Below are 27,311 nucleotides of genomic sequence, written 5' to 3'. Positions count from 1 at the left end.
TGAGGATTTTAATAATAATAATAATAATAATAATAATAATAATAATAATAATAATAATAATAATAAAGTTCACGGATCTTTCTATATGGTTATTAGGGTTTATAGGGTATTTAGGTGTTGTGGTAAAGATGTAGAGGGCATGCGAGTCCCTTGTAAGAGCACTATTAGAGTATGGTTCTAGTGTATGGGACCGTTGCCAGGACTACTTTATTAGAGAACTGAGAGAACTGGAAAAAATCCAAAGGAAAGCAGCTATATTTGTTCTGGGTGATTTCTGACAAAAGAATACAGTAGTTTTGAAAATGGTGCTAAATTTGGGCTGGGAAGACTTGAGAGAAAGAAAAGTAGCTGCTCAACTAAGTGGTATGTTCCGAGCTGCCTGTGGAGAAAGAGGCATGGAATAACAAGACAAAAGTTTGAGTGTTGGTTTTATAACTAGGAAAGATCATAATATGAAGATAAACTTTAATTTCAAGAGGAAAACTTGGGGCAAATATTTGTTTATAGGAAGAGGAGTTAGGGATTGGAATAACTTACCGAGGGAGATGTTTGATAAATTTCTGAATTCTTTAATTATTGAAGAGAAGACTTTGTAAACAACTGATAGGCAATCTGCTTCTTGGACAAGTGCCCTAAATGCAGATCAGCGGAGTTTCAAGAGCTCTTATGGTAACAAACCCCAAGTCCAGCATTATACATCCTGATGGACAAAAAGTACAACAATATAGATGTGCTATCTGTAGTTTGTTGCAATCAAGTTAGTCTGAGTCAATTGGATAGTCTTGCTTCCATAATTTCTCATTGACCTGCCTACATCTGACCTGCCTATAATTTCCAAAATCCAGTAATAATATTGGAGGAATCTGGAGAAAATTTTTCAAGCAGGGAAAGATCAGAGGTTATTCAAGCCATTAGTTTGCACACAAATGTAGATTGACAAATCGAAGAGAACAATAGCTGACTACAAAAATTCTAGAGCATGCATGTGTCGCTAGTTTAAAACAGGTCTTTTATGTCATTCACATGCAAAATTTCTCATGAATTTCTAAGGAGTTTTGTTTGAAGAGATTTGAAAGCAAGGAAGCTTTATGCAGATTGAATGCCTTTGCTGGCAGGACCTAGTGTTTAGTGCACTATGACTTCAATCAATCAATCAATACTGATCTGCATTTAGGGCAGTCGCCCAGGTGGCAGATTCCCTATCTGTTGCTTTCCTAGCCTTTCCTACTTCTGGTATGGGCTAGAGCAATTTTTTTACTTTCATTGATCTGTCTTATCCTTGGCTTTGACAATGTGAAAGTCAGTGAGGTATGAGCGATGCTAGTAATGCCATTCCTTCTGCAGCCAGTCACAGCTATGAATGGTGTGAAAATGTTGCTCATAGGGTCGGTTGGTGCATGGATTTCAGTGGGCTTGGCAGACTGATATGTAATAGCAACTTCTGGCTCGGTGAGGAAAGCCAGGAAACTACCTCACTCCTCATTTCCCTAGTACGCCTCTTCAGTGATGCCTAGGCCATCTACGACAGCTGATGGCAGAGCTGTTGAGGATCCAACCAGCCTTACGGCTGAAGACTGAACATATACATACATATCCATCACAATCATGGAATCACCAGATTTACATGGAAACCAAACCATAGGGACAGGACTTCTCTTTGAAAAAATTTGCTCATGAGAAAAATCATTTTATCTTAGAATTACTAGGGAATATTTTGTGTATCTTAGGTTTCACTGCATTTTCTAGACATAATTTGAAAAGATTAGCAATGTTCTTCAGAATGTTAGTAATGTGTACAAATACCCTTCAATGGTCATTACAGAATTAATGCTAGATGTAAGAAAGATGGCACAGAAAAAAAAAAGTTTGAAACGGTTCAACAACAAAAATAAATGAAATATCCTTATCAGCACTGATAATTTTGTGTTATTTGGCAGCTTGTGCCTAGATTGTTCCATCTTATTCTATTTTGTCTTGGTAGTTAGGGCAGAGATTCAGAAACCAGGTGTTGGATTGCAAAACTTTCCTAGGAGCAGATATAGACTCTGATTACAACTTGTTGGTCATGAAATGCCACCTGAAGTTGAAGAAATTGAAGAGAAGGAATCCAGTGAGATGGGATCTAGACAAGTTGAAAGAAAAGAATGTGAAAGATTGTTTCAAGGAACAAGTTGCAGAAGGACTAAATAGAAAGCCTGAAGGATACAGTAGAAAAAGAATGGACAGTCATGAAGAATGAGGTCAGTAGGGCTGCTGAAGGGATGTTAGGAAGAAAGGACAGATCAACGAATAACTCTAGATGCTAGACCTGCTCGATGAACAACGAAAATAAAAGAATGAAAAAATGAAGAGGGCAGAAAAGAATACAGATGATTAAAGAATGAAGTGGATAGGAAGTGCAGGGCAGCTAAGAAAGAATGGCTGAAGAAGTGCAAGGATGTTTAAAGTAGCATGGACCTACACCTGGAACTGATGACATTCCCTCTGAATTACTACTTTAAGAGAACCCAGCATAGCGAGGTTATTTCATTTAGTGTGCAAGATGTATGAGACGGGAGGAGTGCCATCAGATTTTTGGCAGAAGTTTTAAGTAGCCTACCTATTCCCAAGAAAACCAGTGCTGACAAGTGTGAAAACTACCACACCATTAGTTTAGTATCTCATGCCTGCAAAATTCTAACGCACATGATTTATAGAAGAATGGGAAGTTGGAAATGAGTTGGGAAAAGATCAATTTGGCTTCAGAAGAAATGTAGGCACACGTGAAGCAATCCTGACTTAACGTCTGATCTTAGAGGATCAAATGAAGAAGGGCAAGCCCACATACATGGTGCTTGTAGATCTAGAAAAGGCATTGGATATTGTTGAATGGACCAAGCTATTTGAGATTCTGAAGGTGATCGGGATCATGTACTGAGAAAGAAGAATTATCTACATCTATATAAAAATCAGTGTGCAGTGATAAGAATAGAGGGCTTTCAAAAAGAAGCATCAATTCCAGAAAGGGGTGAGGCAAATCCAAGGAGAGGAAATCAAAGCCCTGAGATTTGGTGATGTTATTTTATCTGAAACTGCAGAAGATCTGGAGAATTTACTGAATGGTATGGATGGAGTCTTGGGTGAGGAGTACAAGATTGAAATAAGACCAAAACAAAAGTAACGGAGTGCAGTCACATGAAGGCAGGTGATGCAGGAAATATTAGATTAGGAAATGAAGTCTTAAAGAAAGTGGATGAATATTGTTACTTGGGCAGTAAAATAACAATGGCAGCAGTAAGGAGGATATAAAATGTAGGCTAGCACAAGCAAGAAAAGCCTTTCTTAAGAAAAGAAATTTGCTCACTTTGAACATTGATACAGGAATTAGAAAAATGTTTTTGATGAGTTTAGTTTGGAGTATGGCATTTTATGGAAGTGAAACATGGATGATAACTCACTTGGAAAGAACGAGAACGGAAGCTTATGAAATGTGGTGTTACAGAAGAATGCTGAAGGTGAGGTGGATAGATATCACTAAGAGATACTGAATCGAATTGGTGAGAGAAGATCGTTGTGGCTAAATTTGACGAGGAGAAGAGAGAGAATGATAGGACACATCTTAAGACACCCAGGACTTGTGCAGTTGGTTTTTGAGGGAAGTGTAGGGGGTAAGAACAGTAGGGGTAGACCAAGGTATGAATATGACAAACAGATTAGAGCAGATGTAGGATGCAGCAGTTATGTAGAAATGAAAATGTTAGCACAGGATAGGATGGCAAGAAGAGCTGTATCAAACCAGTCTATGGACTGATGACTCAAACAACAAAGTTTTGTTTCCAAACTAAGAATTTACCTCCTTCCTTTTTCTCTTTAATGAGTTGTCTTGTGATGAGAGCTGCTGCCAACACTGCCTGGATGGTACAAACAGTGTACCCCCAATTTGTGAGGTAGATGCCCCACTTGACGTAACGCACACCAAAGTCATTGTTGCGGCCGGCATCGCAGATCGAACATATCATCACCGATACGAAGAATGCGGCCATGACCCATCGGTAAGTTAGGTAGACTAGTTTAACCTCTGAGGTCTTCTGCCACTAAAACAAAAAAATTTCATTTTAGAAAATAATTGACATGTTTATGATATGAATTTTAGATCCATAATGAGCAAGAGTTTAGAAGAACAGGCTTTTTCGAAACTGTAATGCAACAAATTTTACTTATACTTAAATTCAACATTTCCTCCATGAAGTCATTTTAGAAAATTCTGGGTTGCTTGGATAATTGTGCAAAAATGTAATTAGTCTGATTATGATGCTGCTTGTTTAAAGGAGCCTAACATCTAGGTCATCAACCGCTAATGGTACGAGGTGAAATGAAATGACAAACATTTTAAAATACATCCACTGACTAGAATTTAAAACAAATGATTAAAAATTACTAAGAGTTTAAAATAATCAGTGGATATAATTTGCAATGCCTTATTTTCTCATAAAATGATCAATATAGATTATGGTAGAATAAAGCATTGCCTTGGAAGGTAGTAATATTACAAGTGATGAAAATCATTTTTCATCCATATTGAAAGTTTCATAAACTGTATGTAGGATAATATCTTTTGTTTATTTCCACCTATTCAATACATTACAATTTTAGGTAGTAATATATTATTCAAATTAATATTTTTAAAAACACATTGAAATATACAAACAGACTAAAACAGAGTTGAGAGAATAAAACATGGCAAACAATAATGTAAAGTCTAATAGGAAATTCTATGATAAAACGATGAAGGGAATTTGAAGGGTAGATTTTGTAAACCTATCATCTCTATTATGTACTGACTCCATAGATTTAAATGCATTATAAAGGTACGGTGAGGTCTTCAGTTTGAGAATTTTGTGCGTAGCAACGGCTACTGAGATTTCCCATCGTTCATGGAGTTTCAACCATTGCGGCTGTATGTAACAGGGTGTTACGTGTTCATCACGCCTGGCATTTGTCACGTAATGAACACATGCATTTTGTACCTTCTGTAGTTGCATGTTCAAAGTTGCAGATAAGGCGTCGTATACGACTACGCTGCTTTCCTTTGGATATATTTCAGTTCTCATATCAAGTAGTCCTGGTATGGGTCCAATACACTGGAACTAGGGTCTTATCAGGGACTACATCCTTACTGCAACCATGTGAAGAGATCTGTAACCTTTCTTAACAACATCAGTAATAATGATTACCCTAATCAAGATGATTCCTTATATTTACACCAAGGAACTTATAAGTGTTCTCCATGAGGTAGAGTCACCCCGTCAACACAGTAATTAAAACCTAGGCCTTTTCTTGATGAAAGAACCTGACATTTCATCCCATTTACCACTGTAGCATTGTGTGCTGTCCCCCTCACAATATTGTCTGAGTCCTACTGCAGTCTCTCAATTCTGCAACTCATTTATTATATACAGTATAACCTTATCCGCAAATAGCCTTATCTGTGATTTCAGTCACTCATATCATTTATACATATAGGAAAACAATGGTCCAATAATACTGCTCTGTGGGACACGCTGCCCCCCCCCCCCCATTAATCATGACAGGATCAGATAACGTGTCGACTACTCTAATTCTCCAAATTCTATTTTCTAGAAATTTAGCCACCTATACAACAATTCTTTGTCTAGTCCAATAATCCATATTTTCATCAGTAATCTCCAAAGACCTACCCTATTCAAATCCTTGGATAGATCAATAGCAATACAGTCAATTTGTCATCCTGAATAGAAAATATCTGCTATATCTTGCTGGAATTCTACAAGTTGAGCTTCACTGGAATAATCTTTCCTAAACCCAAATTGCCTTCTATCAAGCCAGTTAATAATTTTGCAAACATGTGTCATATAATCACAAAGAATGCTTTCCAAGAGCTCACGAACAATATGTCAAACTGACTAACCTATAATTGTCTGCTTCATGTTTGTCACCCTTGTATGCCGAAGTTACTATTGCAACAGATTTGTATTGCTCCTTCATGCAAACAATGTCCCAACCCATTCCCTTGTAATATAAATATCCCCAGAAATCCGGGATGCTTTTCTAGCTTTCAACTTTTGTAGCCTTCTGTAAATGTGTATTACCACAGGTAAATTTCAGTAATTTGCAAGTATTAATGCCTCCTCTATCTGGACATTATCCTTAGATCCAACTCATCTAGGGTTACTGAGGTGCATTTAGGGGAATGTAGGATTTCATGCTCTACAATGTAGGATATTTTAGGGGAATGCAGGACATCAGGTAAATATACTCTAAAAGAAAATATATGGAAATAAGCAATATTGAATGCACCGTTATTCTCATCTATATATATAAAATAACTTGTCCTGACTGACTGACTGATTCATCATCGCCGAGTCAAAACTACTGGACATAAAGAAATGAAATTTTGGGTATATATTCATATTAAGATGTAGGTGCTTGCTAAGAGAGGATTTTTTGATATTCCTTCGCTAAGGGGGTGACACGGGGGTTTGAAATTTTAAAATGAGTGTATATATCTCGAAACTTTAAAAGTTTACAGATGTAAAAATTGGTATTTAGAATCTCCTTTAAAAATAAAGAAATACGTATTTTTTGTTTTCTGTAAATCCCAATAGGAGGGGTGTAAAAGGGTTGAATGCCTTTAATGAGGATACATATATCTCAGAAACTGACGATATTACAGAACTGAAAATTTGTATATGGGATCTCCTTTAAAAATAAACACATATTTGTTTTTGGAACATCCAATTAATGGCAGTTAAATAGGAGTGACAAATTGGGGTGAATTTTTCGAAAGACTATATCTACAGAATATCTGAGAAACGCGAAATGTTACAGACATAAAAAGTGGGTATTTGGAATTTCCTGTAAATGTAAAGAAACATCGGTGATTTGTTTTTGGAAACTCCACTTAAGGGGAAATAAAAAGTGGTGAAATTTTAAAATGAGAATTTCTACAGTATATATCAAAAACTGAACATGTTACAGAAGTGAAAAGTGGTATTTTTTTTATCTCTATTAAAAATAAAGAAACATGTATTATTAGTTTTCGGAAATACCACTTTGGTGGAGGGAGGGGGTTTAAAAATGACTAAAAATGGTGTTGATTTCTTTTAATTAGGCTACTGATATCTCAAAAATGAAGATGTTACAGACTTGAAATTTGATATTTGGAATATGCTTTAAAAGTAAAGAAACACGTATTTACGGAAAATCCAATGAAGGGGGTGGGGGTGGGGGTGAAAGAATTGAAAAATTGACTTCATTGTATGAGAATACATACATCTAATAAAAATAAAGTTGTTACAGACGTGAAAATTGGTATTCGGATTTCCTTTAAAAACGAAGAAAAACGCGTTTTGGGGAGGGGGAAACATCTTGCGGGGCGGGAGTGAAAAGGAGTTGAATTCCTTCACGAGGACACATAAATCAAAAACTGAAGAAGTTAAGAGTCGTGATAATTGGTATTTAGAAGATCCTTTACTATTAAAGAAACAAGTAATTTTTTGCTGGAAAATTCACTGGGGGGGGGGGGGAGTGTGAAAGGATGTGAAAAAAAGTTAATTATTTTTATGGGGATACTTATATCTCAAACCTGAAGGTAATAGACGTAAACATTTGTGTTTCGAATGTCCTTTAAACATAAAGAAACAAGCCTTCTTTAAATTTTTGCGGGGGGGGGGGGGGTAAATTAACAGCGGTGGGGTGTAAAAGGTGGTGAGACCAATTGATTTTACTGTTGATAATGTACTTATAAGGAGCCTCCCTTGCTGAGGCGGCAGCGCGCCGGCCTCTCACAGCTGGGTTCCGTGGTTCAAATCCCGCTCACTCCATGTGACATTAGTGCTGGACAAAACGGAGGCGGGACAGGTTTTTCTCGGGAAACTCCGGTTTTCCCTGTCATCATTCATTCCAGCAACACTGTCCAATATTTCATTTCATTTGTCATTCATCGATCATGGCCCCAGAGGAGTGCTTCGGCGGCCGGCACAATTCCTATTGTCGCCGCTAGATGGGACTTTATTCATTTCATTCCTGACCCTGTTGAATGACTGGAAACAGGCTGTAGATTTTCGATGTACTTATTCTGATCATAAACCGATCATTTGTAATCTTTCCTGGGTTCGATTTCAACAGCCATCTTTTCCTTCGGAGAACGTTCTTAGATTACAGTAGATTCTCTGGCTTATAAATAAAAATGTAAAACACATTTGAAATAAACGATAGGAATGAGATTGACCGTCAAATTATTCACCTCTATAATAAGGTCAATAATGCACGGAAGTATGTCATTCGTATCGCCAGAAATCCCGCACACTTGGCTACGCGCGACAATGTTGTTGATCACATTGTCAACAATGACAATGGCAGTAGATGTAATTTACCGCCAAGTAACGGTCTTGCATCTTGTTGTGGGGTCCAGAACAAATAATAATAATAATAATAATAATAATAATAATAATAATAATAATAATAATAATAATAATAATAATGTTCTGGACCGTCGTCAAATTGTGCGGACCGTGCTGGAAACGGTTCCTTGCCTGGTAATGACTACGAATACAGTCCGGCCGCGGGTTCAGTACCGCCAAGGCACCCAAGACGACACCACGCCGGATCTCCTTCCGGATTTGATCGATACTAAAAATGCTTATAGGAAAATATGGCAAAGATTTAGGGACCCAACTGACCGCGTGGAATAGCTGGACCTAGCCAGGGAAGTTCGAAATCGATTGCTGGAAAGAAAGATTGAAAAATGAGAGGAACATTGCCGTAATCTCTCAGAAAACGAGTCAGATCGCGAATTTCGGAGGATTATATATAAAACTTTAAGCATTAAATTATAAATTTCAGTATAATACCGTAGCGAAGCACGGGTATCTTGCTAGTATTAAATATGTCAAGAACAGAATCAGTTCTACTTTTGTAAAATAAGAAGTACTGTACTGTTTCCCAACAAAGGCAACCATCGAGACTTTTTATACACTATGTTTGTTGAATAGTGTAGAATACATGAATGCGCAATTTATGGCAATGCTACAGTTAACCTAGACTAAAACAACTGTCCAAAATTTGTACTTTGAGTACAGAAAATACAATTTCCTCTCAAAATGGAATAGAGCCAATGGCACGTGGTGTTCTCAAGTGGTCACCCATTTAAATACCGAGCGAACCCAATGTTGCTAACTGTAGTGATCGATTGAGAACTAGTATATTTAACATGGTATGGCCATTACTGTAAAACATAATTCATATTTAAGAGCTATGGTGATTTGTTGGAAAATATCTGTCCTGTTTAAAAAATGATCATAATACTCAGATCAGTTTAAATGTGTGAAGACCGAGCTCGATAGCTGCAGTCGCTTAAGTGCGGCCAGTATCCAGTATTCGGGAGCTAGTGGGTTCGAACCCCACTGTCGGCAGCCCTGAAGATGGTTTTCCGTGGTTTCCCATTTTCACACCAGGCAAATGCTGGGGCTGTACCTTAATTAAGGCCATGGCCGCTTCCTTCCCATTCCTAGCCCTTTCCTGTCCCATCATCACCATAAGACCTATCTGTGTCGGTGCGACGTAAAGCAACTAGCAAAAAAGTGTTAAGTTAACAAAGTATACCCTTCACAGAGTCTTATCAATAGTCTGTTTCTTTCACCTGTCCATGGAGTGGAAATCAATGAAGAAATTGCTCTGCATTTGCATTATGTGCAGGAATAGTGAAAAAATATTCTGCAATATTGAACACCTCAGAATGATAGTTTTCATATATACTAGCACTAAAGTATCTCCAAAAATGATTGTCCATGCAGTCAAGCCCCTTAGAAAGGTCATTCTTTCACAGCTAGAAAATACATTTTAAAACCATTGAATGAATTGAATTTCTAAACGAGGACATTTAGGAATTTGGAGAAATTCCTCCTGGGCATGCCTGCAATTTTCTTGATGTCTGGCAACCCTAACTTCATCCCATACATCAGCAGAACATCAGTGTTAAGGATACACTATCAATAAGCCATGTGAACATATGTTAACTGTCAAAATATTAAAATATACATAACTTACTTGGCAAAGAACAAATTGTTCAGGTCTGTGATGCTCAACCTGCAGGAACTGAGGACGGAACTCTCTCCTCCACAGCTTGTTAACCATGGTGGTATCCAATTACAATTTAGATCAGATAAGAATCATTTCATCCTGAAACAGAGGGAGAATCAATTTGAAAATAAACTTAATTATGATAACTAAAAGATGGAAGGTAATTAACAGTTATGCTGCCATGCTAAGATCCATGGTAGATTCACAAATTTTCAAGAATTTTCAGCATCCGGATTGACGAAATTGAATCATCCTTCAACGGCAGCTAAGTGCCTTACTTCAATGCAATTTATGCATAATTTAGAACTTTTCTAAATTGTGACCATTTCATCTTCAACTTTATAGCGTCAAAGAACAATGTTCCTGCTATATACGTACATTGTTTATGGACTATTTAATATGTTGTGCAATTCGTGTTATTGGCTGATGATGATCTTGATCTTAGGTTGAAACTAGTTCCAAATAAATGTTTCATTTGTAATGTAACCCGCATCACAAAAATTTGTATTGAATAGGTGGAACTGTTAAACTAAACTTAATTTTATATGAGATTATTTCCAGCTGATTAAGTTCCACTGTCAGCTGAGATCAGGGTTGTCAGATACCTGAAATCAAAATACGGGACAGAAGTGCGATCGAGGAAATCAATGGGCTCATATTCTACAAGTTACAAACTTTGTTTCAAAATGATACGTTTATTATCATGTTGACATAGTGTAGTTTATTAATGCACGACTTTACATTTATACACAAACAAACTTACAGTACCGACCACGTCATGTACTGTAGCTATGAGCTTGTATTCGGGAGACTATGGGTTCAAACCCCGGTGTTGGCAGCCCTAATGATTGTTATCTGATATTTCCGATTTTACACCAGGCGAATACTGGGGCTGTATCCCATCTTAATTAAAGCCGTGGTCGATTCCAATCCTAGCCCTTTTCTATGCCATCGTCACTGTAAGAACTGCCTCTGTCGGTGCAATGTAAAACAAATAGGAAAACACTTAGTTTATTTAATTATTCACACCAGTTCTTTCAATTTCAATATATTTTCACTTCTCTAAAGAGCTGTAAACATTTTTTTGTCATTCTTAGTGATTTCATAAAAATCTCTGCATGAAGAAAAATTTACAAAACATACCTAATCAAGTCAACAGAACATATTTCTCACAGTTGACAATTTCATACGAACATGCGGTAGACTGCTGTTACCCCAGGTAGCTATCCACTATTATGCATTTTATTCACCAGAATGGGCAACCTGAGAACGGCAAACAATAAAATAAAAATTTAAAAACCTACGAACTCACACAAGAAGCAAAGGAGTGAAGAATATTCTCTTTGAAAGAAGAAAAGGGTTTGGTAATTAACAGAGGTAGAAACACTGGTGTATTCCTACCAAGGTTAAAATATGGGACAATTGCCGTCCTGGATGGGAACTGTCCGGGACGCGGGATATAACGAATATGGTAGGCCTACTGTCCCAAAAAATCCAGGATGTCTGGCAACCCTGGCTGGGATGACTACAGCTACATGGGAAGTAATGGTCAGAAACTAAAAAAAAAATTGATCTCTCCCACAGTGTTCCATCACTACATTGTCCTACAAAGGAGGCTAGTAGTGATGTTTGGTGCAATTCTTGGCAAGGTGTAGCATCCAATCAATGGTCCCACTGGGACACTGGGGTAAACTGGTCACTTCATGACTGAAAGGTTAAAGACCTTGAATGTTAACATTCACAATCAAAATTAAACTAGGGATTCCTTCTGAAAAAAATTGAGGTCAAAAACGAGTTAAAAGTAAAAAGAGGTCTATTTATGAGATACATTTTTTAAATGGGAATTGTTTTATTCTTTCTCAGTTCCAGACAGATTTCTCTCTATGAAAAGAAACACTAACCTACTCCCTAATACACTGGCAGAAAAAGATGTCCAAACACCATGAAATAAGGAATATAGAATACGGAAATTTTCACAATATATTTGTTGAAGTAACATATTTCATCGATTTAAGGTACAAGAGTACAGGTTAATATACTTGCAAGAAAATCCATCGCAAATGTGCCATGCTGGTCCATTAATAACCGGTGTAATCATATGACTGAGGAATGCAGGCATGCATTGTGTCGTAGAGGTGCCGGATGTCAGCTCGTGGGATGGAGTTCCTAGCCTGTTGGACTTGGTCGGTCAATACAGTAATGGGTTAATGCCGATTGTGGACGATTCTGGTGTTGTCGTTCAATGGTGACCCATATGTGCTCGAGTGGGGACAGATCGGGGGATAGAGCAGTCCGAGGCAACATGTCAACACTATGTAGAACACTTTGGGTTACAACAACGGTATGGGGGCGTGCATTATCATGTTGGAAAACACCCCCGGGAATGCTGTTCATGAATGGCAGCACAACAGGTCGAATCACCAGACAAATGTACATATCTGTCGTCAGGGTGCATGGTATAACCACGAGAGTGCTCTTGCTGTTATAGGAAATTATTCCCCCGACCAGAACTCCTGGTTTAGGTCCAGTGCATTGCTGCCACAGACAGGTGGAATGCAGGCGCTCACCTGGCCTCCTGACCAACACACGGCCATCACTGGCACCAAGGCAGAACCGGCTTTCATCGGAAAACACAACGGACCTCCACTCCATCCTCCAATGAGCTCTCGTTTGACACCACTGAAATCATAGACAGTGGTGATTTGGGGTAAGTGGAATGCATGCCGCAGGCATATGGCTCAGAGCTGTCCTTCAAGTAACCGATTTCGAACAGTTTGTTGCATCACTGCGGTGCGTACTGGTGCTGAAATTGCTTCTGCAGACTCAGTCTGCTGCGCCACAGCCATACGCCGAATACGGAGGTCCTCCCTCTTGGTGGTGCCATGGGGACGTCTGGAGCCCGGTCTTCTTGCGAGCGTACCTTCTTGTGACCACTGCTCTCAGCAAATGAATGTCACAGTGGAGACATTCCTGCCAAGTCGTTCTGCAAAAGCGCAGAAGGAAAATCCACCTTCACGTAGGCCTGTTATACGGCCTCGTTTAACCGCAGCGAGCTGTCTATACTGGCGTCTTCGACGTGGTAAAGGCATTCTTGACCCACTCAGTCACTCCGTCCAATCTCGCTGGTAACTAACGCTCTCGCACAGTACAGCTCGTATTTAAAGCAAACCTGATTTGCAATGTCATGGGGCCACTAGTAGCGCCATGCTAATGCGATTTGAGGGAAATATGAATCAAAAGTCATCCTTCGTTCGTTAATCTAGCACAATCCCTTTTTGGCGTTTGGAAATTTTTCCCACCAGAGGTATAAACCTACTGCAAATGAAAACAAGTAGAGAGAATGAGTCAAAGATCAAAGAGAATCTAACGAGCACAATGTGTCAGACAGGTCATAAGAGCGCCTATATACAGTAAGACATGAGTCACAGCTGAGTAGGTCTTAATCGACTACTCCCGTCTAGACAGTAGAACTAGGTAAGATTTAACAGGGTTGCTGAAGGTTGGATATAATGTGATTTCACAATATTCACTAGCTAAAATACTCTAAACCTGAACTCAGTGCATTCACTTATTTCTAACACCTGCCAAATGCCCAAGAGACATTCTATGCCCAAGGGACACATTCCCTGAAAAACATGGCGTAACAGCCCTGCCTAGTCTTTCCCTACCAAGTGACCACTGCTTGGTTCGAAGGCCTGCAGATTACAAGGTGCCTTGTATTCATTGAGACTAATCCTCTTGGCCAATATTCTCTGACTTATAGACCAGGGCCACTATCTGACCATCAGATAACTCCATTGTATTCGTGTAAGCTGAATGGACCTTGTATCAGCCCTGCCCTGGAATCAACCCTGGGGCCTCCGGTTTTTAAGCATACACACTAGGTACTCCTAGACCATGGGGCCAGCTGCATCTCTTGCACAATTTTATGTTAAAATGTAGTACAAAATTCATTAAGTCTTACAAACATAGTAGTTTATTACCAATTTAACATATCATGCTTGTTTCACAATACCATTATTTAGAAGTTTCCTTGGTGGACTGTAATTATGCTTGCTGCTAAAAATTCCGCTGTTAAATCACCATGCATAATTCCTGGAATGCTGACTGCACATCCTTATAGTAAATGAAAACGGCGTATGGCTTTTTAGTGCCAGAAGACCCCAGGACGGGTTCGGCTCACCAAGTGCAGGTCTTTTGATTTGACTCCCGTAGGCGACCTGCGCGTCGTTATGAGGATGAAATGATGAAGACGACACACACACCCAGCCCCTGTGCCAGGGAAATTAACCAATGATGGTTTATATCGTAATTAGTGAAGAGGATCAAAATAGATCTTAAAATGGGCAGGTTGTTACATCACTGTATTGATTTTGCTGAGAGGGTTAAACAAGGAGGTCAAACTAAGCCGTTCTTTACATTATTAATTATATGTAGCATTACACTTCATTTTCAAGTCTTTTACCAAGCTGATTGATTTGTTCCTTTTTTTTCCATGCCTTATTTTTACATCTATTGTGTAGCTAGATATCCAGTTTGTGAAAGTTTATAAATCATTTAATTAAACTTTTGAGTAACATTTACATACTAGTACATACATTCTGAAATACTGGTAATCTTAATACCCAGCTCCTTTAGATGGTAGGCTGAACTATAAATAAAAATTTAATTTCTTGCTTTGAAGAACTTTTATCATAGGAGATTGTGGGGACCATATGACAATGAACTCCTTGACATTTGTGCACATTATGTACTCCTTGGAGAGAAGAAATTGTGATTGAATGTTTTGATTTCTTAATTATGATGTGTTATTGATGACGCTAACTTCAGGGGCGATGAATAGGGCCTTAGAGTCAGTGATGCTATTTGCGAGGAAATGGGGATTGAAAATTAATGGAAATAAGTCTAAAATATTGGTAGTACAGGTGGACAAAAGAAGAAAGATAGAAGGGAATTGGGTAATTCAGGGAGAAAGATTGGAACAGGTAAGGAAGTTGGAATATCTAGGAGTTATTTTTAATGATAAAGGAACTTGGAGTGACCAGATCAAAAGAGTGAAATATAGAGGATTGGCAGCCTTAGCCTCAGTCAGAAATTTGCTACTCAAGTACCCGGGGATCAGTTATAAAACACTGAGACTCGTGTTCAGGTCGGTAATCGTTGGGAGGGTATTATACGGAGCAGAAGTTTGGGGGCTGGATGAGAAAAGAGAGGAACTAAGAAGGATTGTTAGTAGTTTTGCTAAGTTAGTGATGGGCTTACCGAGGTGTACAGCAAATGTAGGGGCGGAATTAATGTGTGGGGAGGATTTGGAATCAGAGGGTGTGAAAAGAATAATTAGATACTGGATGAATTTAAAAAGACAGGAAGGTGGGAGAGTATTACAGGCAGCATATGTACAGCAATTTAAGAGCATGTATAAGGGTGGATGGTTAGAAAAAATAAAGGGATATTTGGAGAGGATAGGATTAGGACACCTGTGGGGGGAGGTTTGGTCAAAGACAGAAGTGAGAGGGATGAATATACTGGAAAGGAGAATTAGAGATATCCATAGGCAGAAATTATTGGGGGAAAGCAGACTAAGAAATTCGCTGACTGTTTTGACGAAAATAGAGGAGATAGCAGGGTTGAATATTAGATACGTCGATAGGTCAAAACGATATGGGATGATGTGGTGGCTTTTAGGTTTGCCAAGGAATACAGGCTGGTTACAGGGGAGGGATAAGACAAGGTGTGTACTTTGTGGAGATGTGAATGATGAGTTTCACTTGCTAAGAGACTGTGAGGTAACGAGGGGGTTAAGACATGGATTATTGAGTGCCGAGCATCGGGAAATATTGGGGAGAGGGGATGAGAACGCAATACTGAGATGGATTATTAAACAATGGGAAAAAGGGGGTGAATTGAACAGGTATTTTTGTGCGACAAAAAAGGCCTGCGAGAGTAAAATGAAGGAGAGTGAGTTAGAGGGTGGGCAGGGGAATAGGGGGGTGGAATAGTTATCTGTATAAGGGAAGGGGATAGTATGTTAAAATTCTAATGGATTAGGGAATATAGGGACTGAGTACTTAGTTAGGTGGAGTTGGGTAAGAGGACAGGATTGCATGGTCTGTTTGTTTTAAAGTTAGCTGGAATGCAAGTGCTGAAATGCTGAGTGTTGCTGTTTGATTATTGATCAGGTGTAGGTCAGTAACAAGAATGTGACGCAAGTACAGAGCATAATAAGGACACTGGATGAACACTGAGTGAGTGAACTGCTTCAGCTAATGACTGCTAATTATTATTATTATTATCCATTTTATTATTATTATTACTATTATTATTATTACTATTATTATTACTATTATTATTATTATTATTATTATTATTATTATTATTGCATGTGAACATGTATAGGGGCGAAGTCGCCTGTTATGTTCAATAAATGTATGTATGTATGTATGTATGTATGTATGTATGCAACAGATTTCTTAATTAAAACAAGACTATTGAAATGAAACGAGATTAAAACGCATAGCCTACAGTTGAAATACTTCAACATCAAGGTCATTCATCGTATTATACTCTGCCATAAATCCGCAATAGAGATTCGCTTTACCGTCCTGTGATACGCCCAAAGTATAACTCAACGTCGAAATTGACGACCAGACAGCCAGATTGCAACAGATTAACACGCGGCAGCCGAGGCCATAGCTATATTATTATTATTATTATTATTATTATTATTATTATTATTGATCTCACTTCGATTTTTATAAGAGATTCCTCGTAGAATGTTTCAATATAGCTAACTCAGTTTTTCCGGTCTTATCTCGATTATAAACTTTATTGCTTGTACTGTGAGCTATTTTGAACAATTAACTCCCACGGGTCTCCTACGCTAAGCACAATTATTTCATAAAACAAGTTTTAAAATTAAAAGAATCTATTAACTATCCATTGATTTTATACGTTTAATTTTATTTACTTCTTGAGGTTTTAAGCGATATCAGAGTACAAACGTTTGCTCAGTTATGAATGTCCAGCATGCCTCGTACTGTCTGTACGCTTTGGTACGTCATTTGACCAGGTTCTCACTTTGAAGGACCCTTCGTTGCTGATCTATTGTCCAACAGTCTGCAGTCAACAGTTTGCACCAAGAAAAATCAGGGTTCCGTAATCCGCTTTCTTGTAGTCTGCGGGTGTACCAGCAGCGGAAATTCATGGAAACCTTTCAGCACAATACGGGGACAATGTTTTGCCACGGCGAAGCGGCTACCATGGGATTGAACAGTTCAAAAAGGGGTCGCATGAGCGTGAAGAATGAGGAAAAATCCGGGCGTCCATCTGCAGCCGTAACTGACGCCAATACTGAACAGTGCGTGATATGATCCTGAATAACAGACGAGTGGCTGTCCTTCCTTGGTGCGGCCCATGGGCGCCCGCAGGATCTTTTCCAGGGGGGGGGGCACATTAACAATTTTCTTGAATATAAAAACCAATATAACATCAGCAACATTAAATTCTTTACAGAAACTTCCAGTTATAACATATGCTAGATGACTGTCAGTAATTTCAGTTTATGAAATAATCTGGTATGATATTAAACAATTGAACATCAACATCTTTAGAATTCCAGGGGGGGGGGCAAGTGCCCCCCCTTGCCCCCCCTTGCGGGCGCCCATGGCGCGGCCATCTTTACGTCGCAACAGTGCAAGCTGTACTGATCTAAGAACGCTGAAACCTACCACCGACGTAGACAACGGTGCCATCTAGCGGCTGGTGAGCACACAACGCCATAGAGCCAACCTAAAGACAATTAGAGCAAAATTGCAGATATTTACCGACTTGCCTACGCAAAAACAAATCGGAGTGTTTAATTTGTAATGAAAATTTCGTGTATAAGGAATATGACACATTACAACTACTGAATATGGGTTTTAGTGTACTGAGTGTGCACAAAGTCCGTATACCGCTACTCATTTATTTCTATTGTGAGATACCCATTTGTCTTCGATTGTTGCCAGCAGTTGGTGCCAAGATATTTCAAGAATGGCTGATACAAGTGCTTATTCGATTGAGGAACGTTTGCTGGCCGCTGTGTGGATTCATGAGCGTAAAATTAGTGGCAATCAATTTAAAATGTGAGGGACGATTTCGTTGCGCGGTTTGTGAAAACAGCGTCAACAAAGATGATAGCATGGGGAAAGAACGCCTTTTAACGGGCAATGTTCGCAACGCGCCGATTAGTGGAAGACCATCCACCAGACGAACTTTGTGCCGACGTGGAAAAATCGATCCAACAATCTCCGGTGAAATCCACACGGAAACGTGCATTAGAGTTGTGGACACCAGAATCAACAATGAGGAAACATCAAAGTGGATCTGAAAATGAGGTGTTGGCGTCCATTGAGTGTCACTGAATCATTAAACTATTTGGAGAGACGTGTTGATGCGTGTGGTCGGATGCTGCAACAATTCCAAACAATGGCTCAGAAGGCAGAAGTCATGTTCACTGACGAATGTGCGATTTATCGCAGTTCCCACAGTTTGCTTTTGGGGAAAAGAAAAATCCACATTTTTTTCAAGAAATCGAGTGAAATCCACTTCACGTCACGACCTGGGTCGGAATGACACAAACGCATCTGTTTGGCCCGTATAGTTTTGATCGTTCTGTTAATCAGAACAGTTACCTCCAGATGATTAATGACTGGCTCACCCCGCGGCTGGAATTGCTTAATATGAGCATCAGAACTTGACGGCGTATTCAGATGTGCAGAGACCATGGAGGGATACATACGGATGTTGTGGATTACTAAAAATAAATAGTATATGTACTTTTATATTATGCCAGTCTGAATTTACTTTAATATAGAGGATATGGACTGTGTGCGCACCCTGTAGAACGGCAGGGGAGACATCTCTACTTTTGTTTTACCGCGTAACTCAATGTGGTGACCGTCAGAGAGAACACAGTGAAGAGGAAAATAGTTCTTATAGGCTGAACGCACGTCTTTCCCTACAACTCCCTTTCGGCAACGATTACTGTATGTGCATCGTTTTCTTTGAGTCATAAATTTAAGGACCATTTTGTTAAAGACGAAGTATCTGAATATCTGAACGTGAAAACTTAACATTTCGTGACAATAGTTCATTTTCAAATTAGTCTGAATGTCTGGTCAAAGCGAGCTGAAGTTATCGCAGAGAAGTGAAATGTTACACCTTCATGGCGAAATCTACCTTGACACTTTGGTGACATAATTAATGTGGTTACGAGATGATGATGACTATTTAAAGGGGCCTAACATCTAGGTTATCGGCCCATAATGGTACGAAATGATACGGAATGCAATTAATTTGAAAGTCCAAAATTCATCCACTGATCAGAATTCAAAACGTGATGAAGAATGAATGGATGAATATGAATTTAAAACAATCAGTGGACCCGACCCGCAAAGCCCCACATTCCCAGAAACTATCGTAAAGTAATAGTATTATTGACGAAGGGACTACTTCCAAAGCACAATCCTGAATCAATGATGCTTGTTCTCTAAATGGGTCGAAGATCCAGGTCATCGGCCTCTCAATGGTACCAATCCCTAGTAAACTAGAACCATGGTATTTATCATGTTGCGGTACTAATCAAAAGTAGCGTAGACTCGCGGTATTCCACACATTATGGTAACCAAGGCCCTACACCGCTGGCTTCGCAGTAGCGTGTGACTGGAGAAGAGCTGTCCATTCGCGTATCGCCATGTTGTGGGCTCTCCACAGCTTGCCGAGGAGACCGTAGTGTGGAATTCATGCATTAACTTGCATTACGCACGAATGAAAACACCTGTCGACAGGTTATTTTTATTCCTGCGATACAGGATAACACGGCAAGAACAGATGTTCATCAGATACATCCAAAATAAAATGTTAAAAAGGCGCCGCATTAGAAAGCAGAAGATCCGTACGAAAATTCCCGTCAGTTCGCAAACCAAAACTACTGTACCAATTCTAAATCAAAAGCCTCGCAGAAGTTATACAGGGCAATAATCATGAGGTCTGAATAGTACCAGTGGACCGTGAAGTGTGAAAGTCCGTTCCTTCACATTCATCTCCGGTAAGCGTCTACTAGGCCTACTGTTGCATTCCAAGCATCGGGGAAACTTAGCCATTTTCAGGTCCTAATTCATGAATAATAAATGGTACAGCCTACAACGACTACCGCGAATACACGCAATAAATATACCGTACAAGAATCAAGACGTTAACACGAATGATACTTATGCATACAAACTGAACACATTTGCATTGTTATTGAACTAATCTCCACAAATAGTTTGGATACCGAGCCTATAGTAACAGGCGTAATAAAACATTTAAAAAACTGGATAAGACGACTTCAGAATACACTACTAATGATAGTAAATATATACCTAGGTAGTAGGAAAGATCACAATATGAAGATAAAGTTAGAATTCAAGAGGACAAACTGGGGCAAATATGCATTTATAGGAAGGGGAGTTAGGGATTGGAATAGCTTACCAAGGGAGACGTTCAATAAATTTCCAATTTCTTTGAAATCATTTAGGAAAAGGCTAGGAAAGCAACAGATAGGGAATCTGCCACCTGGGCGACTGCCCTAAATGCAGATCAGTATTCATTGATTGATTGATAAATGTCTTAAATTTAGAGAACACTCCAGAAACAGGAACACATTGTATACCCGTATATTAATTTAATAATCTTCAAAAAAGAATATGTAGCTAACATTAGGCCTACTATAATGATCATGTTTGTAACTGGTGCTACTCTACCTCATAATTCAAAGTGTCTAACAATGAAAAGAATACCTAGCTTAGTTTGAGTTTCTCTGAGTTAAAATATATTTTTAGTAGTTGGTTAGGTTTAAGAGAGGAAAAATATATCATTTAGGATGCAAAATTCCCTCTCATACTATTCTCATCTTAAATACCAATATTAGGCCTACTGATTTTATAAACTCTTAACTGAAAGGAGATTTTTTGAGCACAAATTAAAATTGAAAATGTATTCTAACTGTTCTATTACAGGAGCATTTTGATTCATATAAGGAAGAAGATAAAGGAGCTTGAATATCAAGCATAGGTGAATATAATAGTTAAACAGGTAGTTTGATTAGTGTTTTCTAGTGCAAAGGAGGAGTCAGCCTAGTCAAACTTCTCTGGAACAGCATATTTAACCATTCTTTTATTATAAAGGAGATGTGAAAACACGGATAATGGTATCAAATCATTCTGATAATTTTTAATAATTTGAATCCATATTGACCTAAAAATAGATGGCTTTATGAAACTTTAAAAATATATTTCCCACATTCTAGGCCCGTGTTTATCGACATTTTAATAAGAGTACACAGTCTGCAAGAACAACATGTGCGCTTTTTCAGAATAGATGTTTAGTTCTTAAGAATTGTCCCTAATGAAATGAAAAACACCAAGAAAAAGCAGCCTAAACATTGAGAATCCCACGTCCGTACATCCCGGAATCCACCACTCTATAGTCCATTCTCGATTATGGTCATTTTATAACATCAATTTCTACTCACTTGTGAAAAGAAATACCAGATCCTTTCTGATAGTGATTTGTACCATTGAAAGTTGCACAAGAAGTCACCATCGTGAATAGTTCTCCACTCCGCACTTAGGCGTAATCATCTTTAATATCACCGATCAACGTAAGCTTGCACTTATCACTGAAGATAGTTGACAGTGCTATAAATTATCACATAACAACCACAGATCCGCTAACCGATAGGAATCACCATGAAAAACGCACGAGGAACTAAACATCACGTGTTAACTATGCATTCGAAATCGAAATTGAAGTGCCCGCAACATGGCGATGCACGAAGATATTCAATTCTCCGCATAACACCAGCGCGCTCTGCGAGTCTAGATAAGTAATATTACTTTGATGGTAACGCAGACCTATAGTGATCCTCACATAGTGGATACTACTGTGCAGTAGCAGCGATTGGTGATCAGAAGTAGGGGGAGGGGAGGGAAAAAATACACACACAGCAGAAAGTAGCCGGGTTGAGGGATATAGCGGGCGGAGGGTGGGGTTTTTCACATCAAAACTGAACAAAAAGCTACAAAATGGTAAGATTTTGATGCTCCTTCAGCGAATTTCGACAAAGAGGTAAAGGTTGACAGTTTACTAAAATGCGGCAATAACAGTTTGAGATTTTGATTCGATGCTATACTTTCACCAAAGAAAAATATTACGCACGTATTACAATTAAATAGAAGCACGGCGTGATTATAAAATTAAAAAAAATAATTTAGTATTTGACTACACTATAAGACACTAACAGACAATATTAAAGAGACTGCCAGACTGACGAATGCACGCGGCAAGCAGGTGAATCATAGCTCAGTATCCACGACCTTGGCAAAAAATATACCCCTGTTACCCTTCCTCATAGCATTTGCGAAGTCTCCACTACTTGCTGTGGCGCTATACCAATCGAGTAGCCGCGACGAACGACATTTTGTGCGTATTTTCGATAATTTTGTTAATAATTAAACATGTGCACAAATTGTTTTTAATATTTCCTATAATTCCTTGTTTCAGCCGGCTAAAATTGAATAAAAATTTAACGTTTTCTCTAGAAAGTGTGGGGAGGGGGCAAGTGCCCCCCTCGCCCCCCTTAGTCGCCGCTACTGCTACTGTGACTATATCATTGTAAATTACAATGATATAGTCACGTGTGGGCAAGTCCAGTCCAGCCGCCAAGTTTTAGTCAAGTACTCAATCAGCTGATAGATGAAGGAGAGTGATTATTGTTTCAATAAAGAATAGACTAGTTCAATGTTTTAAAATGCTATTTTGCTTATGCTGTGTGTATAAAGACCTATCAGTATTTGTTATATTCAGAGCCTGACTACCTGAAGTAAGACTTCAAAATTTAGATTTATACATGGTACAGGCCTACAAGTCACAATTATTGACTAGGTTAGAAATTCTATGTAGGTAGCTAGGCCTATAACAATATATATATAAAAGCAAGTCGGCCTGGAGCGATGTATATATAAATATTTAAAAATGAAAAAAGACGTGAATTAATGAAACACTTCCAGAAATCTCAGAAATTTGAAACTTGGTACGGGAGAAGCTGATGACCCCAGGATCCCCAGAAAAATCGAAAATTCTCAAAATTCCCTGAAGGTGGCACGCTGGGGGGGGGGGGGGCGCGCCAATTTTGGGTTCAGCATAAGAACGCAATCTTATAATTTATCCAAAGCGACAACCTATAAGTTTCGTGGGCTTAAAAAATTTCAGGAATTTCCTAATTTTTATCCCCCGACCCTCCAAATCAAGATGGCGGCACAACCTGCCAGACGAGGTAGAAAATTGAAATTTGGTGAAATTATAGCTCTTAGTCTCTAACCGACGGAAAAATTCCAAGATGTTCAAATTTTTCACATTTTACCTCCAAAGATATCAAATATGGAGGCAATTTTAATGACTGTGCAGACATTCCTTTTGAGGTATTTGTTGGCTAAACGGTAAGTCGTATCACAAAACGGATGGCACTATCTCTATTCAAGTTGGAGTGATCTACAACTTTGGTCCTATGACCTTTTGTCGTATCTCTCTCCCTTATACGTTAGATTTGGCCGTATTTCTGGATGGTCACAAATTTGGTGATTTTTACAAGTATATTTCTTTGTTTGACACACTTATAGGAATGATAGGATCATCAAGTTATGTGCGCACATTGGCACCATCAAATTTCATGATACTAGCTTATACATAAGTATGAAAAAGGTAAAATAAACTTTAAAAATGTACCAAAATTTCACCCTATTCAAATTTTTGAACTCAATTTACCCCCTAAATATGGGAGATACGAGGAAATGGTTTAGAAACAAACATGTAGAGAGATAAATGAGGCGTCTGATGGATCAAACCGTTTGTTAATAACATGCACCCTTTAGGAGTTATGAATCTCGAAGTGGAGGTCTGCACTTTTCAACGTGCTCATGTTTATCCGTCATCTATATAAATAAAGTTGTAGGGGGTCCGCTGTCTGTAATTTCTTTTGTTTCGCCAATTTTTCAGATCTGTTTTAGGTCAACTCAAGACCGAATCGGTGGTTTTTACTTTTCGTGTGTCTGTTGCACCATCACGTCGAAACGGCTCAATAGATCTCAACCAAATTTCATATTTAGAGTATAATTATCCCGGTGAAGGTTTCGATATGCAGAACGCTTTTCCTCCATTTTCTCTTATACTATTGATTTTCTGTAAACTCCGTAGACCGTACGTAAAACGTCCCTTCATTATAAATAACTTTCATTATGTTCATAATTTACCTTACTCTTCACATGACTGAGAAATTTACTATTTTCTGCGGGTATCATGCTCTGCATTGAGTGACCGACAGACCGACAACGAACCTACAGGTTACCGTGGCAACGTGTCTGACTGCTTGCCGGCAGGGAAGTAACGTACTGCCATTTTCCTCATCATGCTTTTAAATTCGTGGTTGTTCCTTGGGTAGAAGGCAAGAGAGGCGTCAATCGGCCTATTTGCGGGATATTGGAGGAATATCGTTGGAGGTTATAACCGCCCTCGAGTAGATTAAGTAATAACACCATCACCTAAGAATCACTGCGCCTAAATTTCTCCTGTGTTACCGTTTTATTATATCCATAACTCACACCAGCATAATTTATTGAGGGACATTTGATTTTCCAATACATTCACTTGGCATTTACATATTTTTCGTTATCCGGCTGTCCTCAGTTATAATCCATTTTCTATTAATCTCAACTTTCTTAACTGTATTATGTTCTTCCTTAATTATTCCGTATGTACGCGAGTGCTAGAATCTACTGGATATATTTCCACGAAACTTCATATTTAGAATCCTCCTGTCCTTGCGTAGGTTTTAGGGCAAATATCGTTTCTAAATCCCTGAACTGACGGGGTTTATACGAAACCGAAACAGTGATTTTACACTCCCATAAAATATACACAACCAATCTTAATGGAGAGCTACCTGCCTTAATGGAAAATAATTTCTAAACCTTTGTTCTCATGTGCATCATTTCGATACGAGGATAAATAAGGGAGATATCATTAACGGACCGTTTTTCGGTACAAGTCCCATAGGACTTAACTCAAGAGCTGGTGCGTGTAAAGCGTATTTCTTACAACTTTAAAACTACTGGAGATATTCGAACCAAAATTTATATTTAGCATCCACCTGTCCAAAGGTAGGTTTTAAAGGTCAATAACATTTCCTGTTTATAGGGAACCGAAATGGTGATTTTACTCTTCCACAATATATACAGTACAAGACCAACCTGACTGGAAATCGACCAAACGTGATGGAATTCCATCTCTAAAACTTTTTCTTCATGTGCATTTTTTCGTCAGGGGGATTAACAAGGGAGGCGTCATGAATGGTTAGTTTTGCAGGTTAAGTCCAGCGGACACAGCCCAAAAGGTGTTGTACGTGGAACAGATTCCTTATCTATCTATATAAATAAAATCGTAACGACTGTGTGCCTCTACATTGACTATTTTGGTGAAATTTTCGTACAGCTTTCCGTTTAAGGGGTAATAATGACCATCTGCATGTTTTTTTGGTTTAGTTTCCTGAAAGTCCTAATTTTTACCCTCCTCGCCCAAAATCCAGATTGCGGCATAATCTTCCAGACGAAAAAGAAAATAGAAATTTGACAAAATTATACGTTTTAGCCTGTAACGGACGGAAAACTTCCAAGATCTTTAAATTTTTCACTTTTATCCCCGAAGAATATTCAAATATGGAGGCAATTTTAATGATGGTGCAGACCTTCGTGAAGTTCTATCACAACGGATTACACAATCTCCGTTCAATTTGGAATGATCTACAACCTTGGTCTTGTGACTTTTTGTCGTATCTGTATCACTTTTACGTTTGATTTTTCTCTATTAATCGATGTTAAGTAAATTTGGACTTTTCACATGCATAATTCATACTTTCAATCACTTATAGGAAATATACTCCTCAAACTCTTCACGAAAATTGGCCCGTCCAGAAGCCATACGTGAGCCAAATGCTATATATGTAGCTGTCACATAATTATCCGAAAGTAATGCAATGTGAGATAATCTTACAAAAACTTTACCCTGTTCAACGTTTCTAACTCAGTCCGACCCAAGAATAGATGAGATCATAGGACCAGCCATTTAGGCCACTAATTCTGGCGTCTTATTGTATAATCCTTTGTCGATATAACGTACGTTTAGCAGCAGTTAATCTGTAGATGAAGGTCTGCAATATTGTGAACACGCATATACTTTCGTATGTCGATCTATATACTGTATATTCACTAATGTCGATTTGTAGCTATCGAGAAAGGGTGTGTCTGCTATTGTAATCAGTACTCCCCACACCGACTTAGAGTGGCAGTAGGAATGGGGTCCTTCTCCAACTCCTGTGTAACTAGCATTAGTAAGGAAGGCCTACCATTTTAATGATTAGTTCACTTTTCTATTTGACTTGCAGAAGGCAAGGGAGCATGCAGTTTTGTTTAGAACTCCGCTACCCGATTGTGTTCGGCAGTAGGCAAGGGTGCCCGCCATTATAAACAAATGTTCTCATCTAAAATGTGACTGGCATTAGGCATAGTGGCCTGCCGTTTTGATGGCAAAGCACCAACTTAGTGTGACTGGCATTAAGCTGGCTGGCAGTAGGAAAAGGAGCCTGACAATTATAACTGCACAACTCAATTTCGACTGATAGTAGGGTAGTTGCCTACCATTATAATAATAACTCAACTTATCTGTCTGGAAGTAGGAATGGGGGGCTGCCATTGTAACAAAAACTCTCCAAATCGATTGTGACCGCGCAGTAAGCAATGGGGCCTGCAATTATAATGTAAACTTCCCAACTCGATTGTGAATGGCAAAAGGCAAGTGAGCCTGCCGTTATATCACAAATCCGTAACATACACTTTACATTGGAAACAGCGTATGGGGACCTCCCCATGCTGTTTGTCGGATAACGCTAAGAGACATGCAATTTTAAAACAATCTTATTTACTGCATGTACAGTATTTACATCGATATTCGAATACAATGTAGAATACCGTAGCGAAGCACGGGTAGGCCTACATTTGCTAGTTTATATTATAATACATGTGGCATAACATAGTAAGGTATAGTCATTTTCTTTAATGTATGTGATGACTGAAGTTAGCCTA

General features: G+C 38.7%; 1 protein-coding gene across 1 annotated transcript in view; it reads right to left on the bottom strand.

The window, feature by feature from the left end:
* Positions 1 to 27,311, bottom strand: part of LOC136872138 (protein rolling stone) — a 131,043-nt gene that overhangs the window by 25,529 nt on the left and 78,203 nt on the right. Inside the window, exons 2-3 of the mRNA XM_067145982.2 lie at positions 10,066 to 10,197; positions 3,833 to 4,073 (exon numbers count right to left, since the gene is read on the bottom strand). Coding sequence (XP_067002083.2) covers positions 3,833 to 4,073; positions 10,066 to 10,152 — 328 coding nt within the window. The 5' untranslated portion in view covers positions 10,153 to 10,197. The remainder of the gene's footprint in view (positions 1 to 3,832; positions 4,074 to 10,065; positions 10,198 to 27,311) is intronic.

This window comes from Anabrus simplex, chromosome 4 (genome assembly GCF_040414725.1).
Source record: "Anabrus simplex isolate iqAnaSimp1 chromosome 4, ASM4041472v1, whole genome shotgun sequence".
Lineage (NCBI taxonomy): Eukaryota > Metazoa > Arthropoda > Insecta > Orthoptera > Tettigoniidae > Anabrus > Anabrus simplex.
This window is presented reverse-complemented; position numbering and strand designations above follow the sequence as displayed.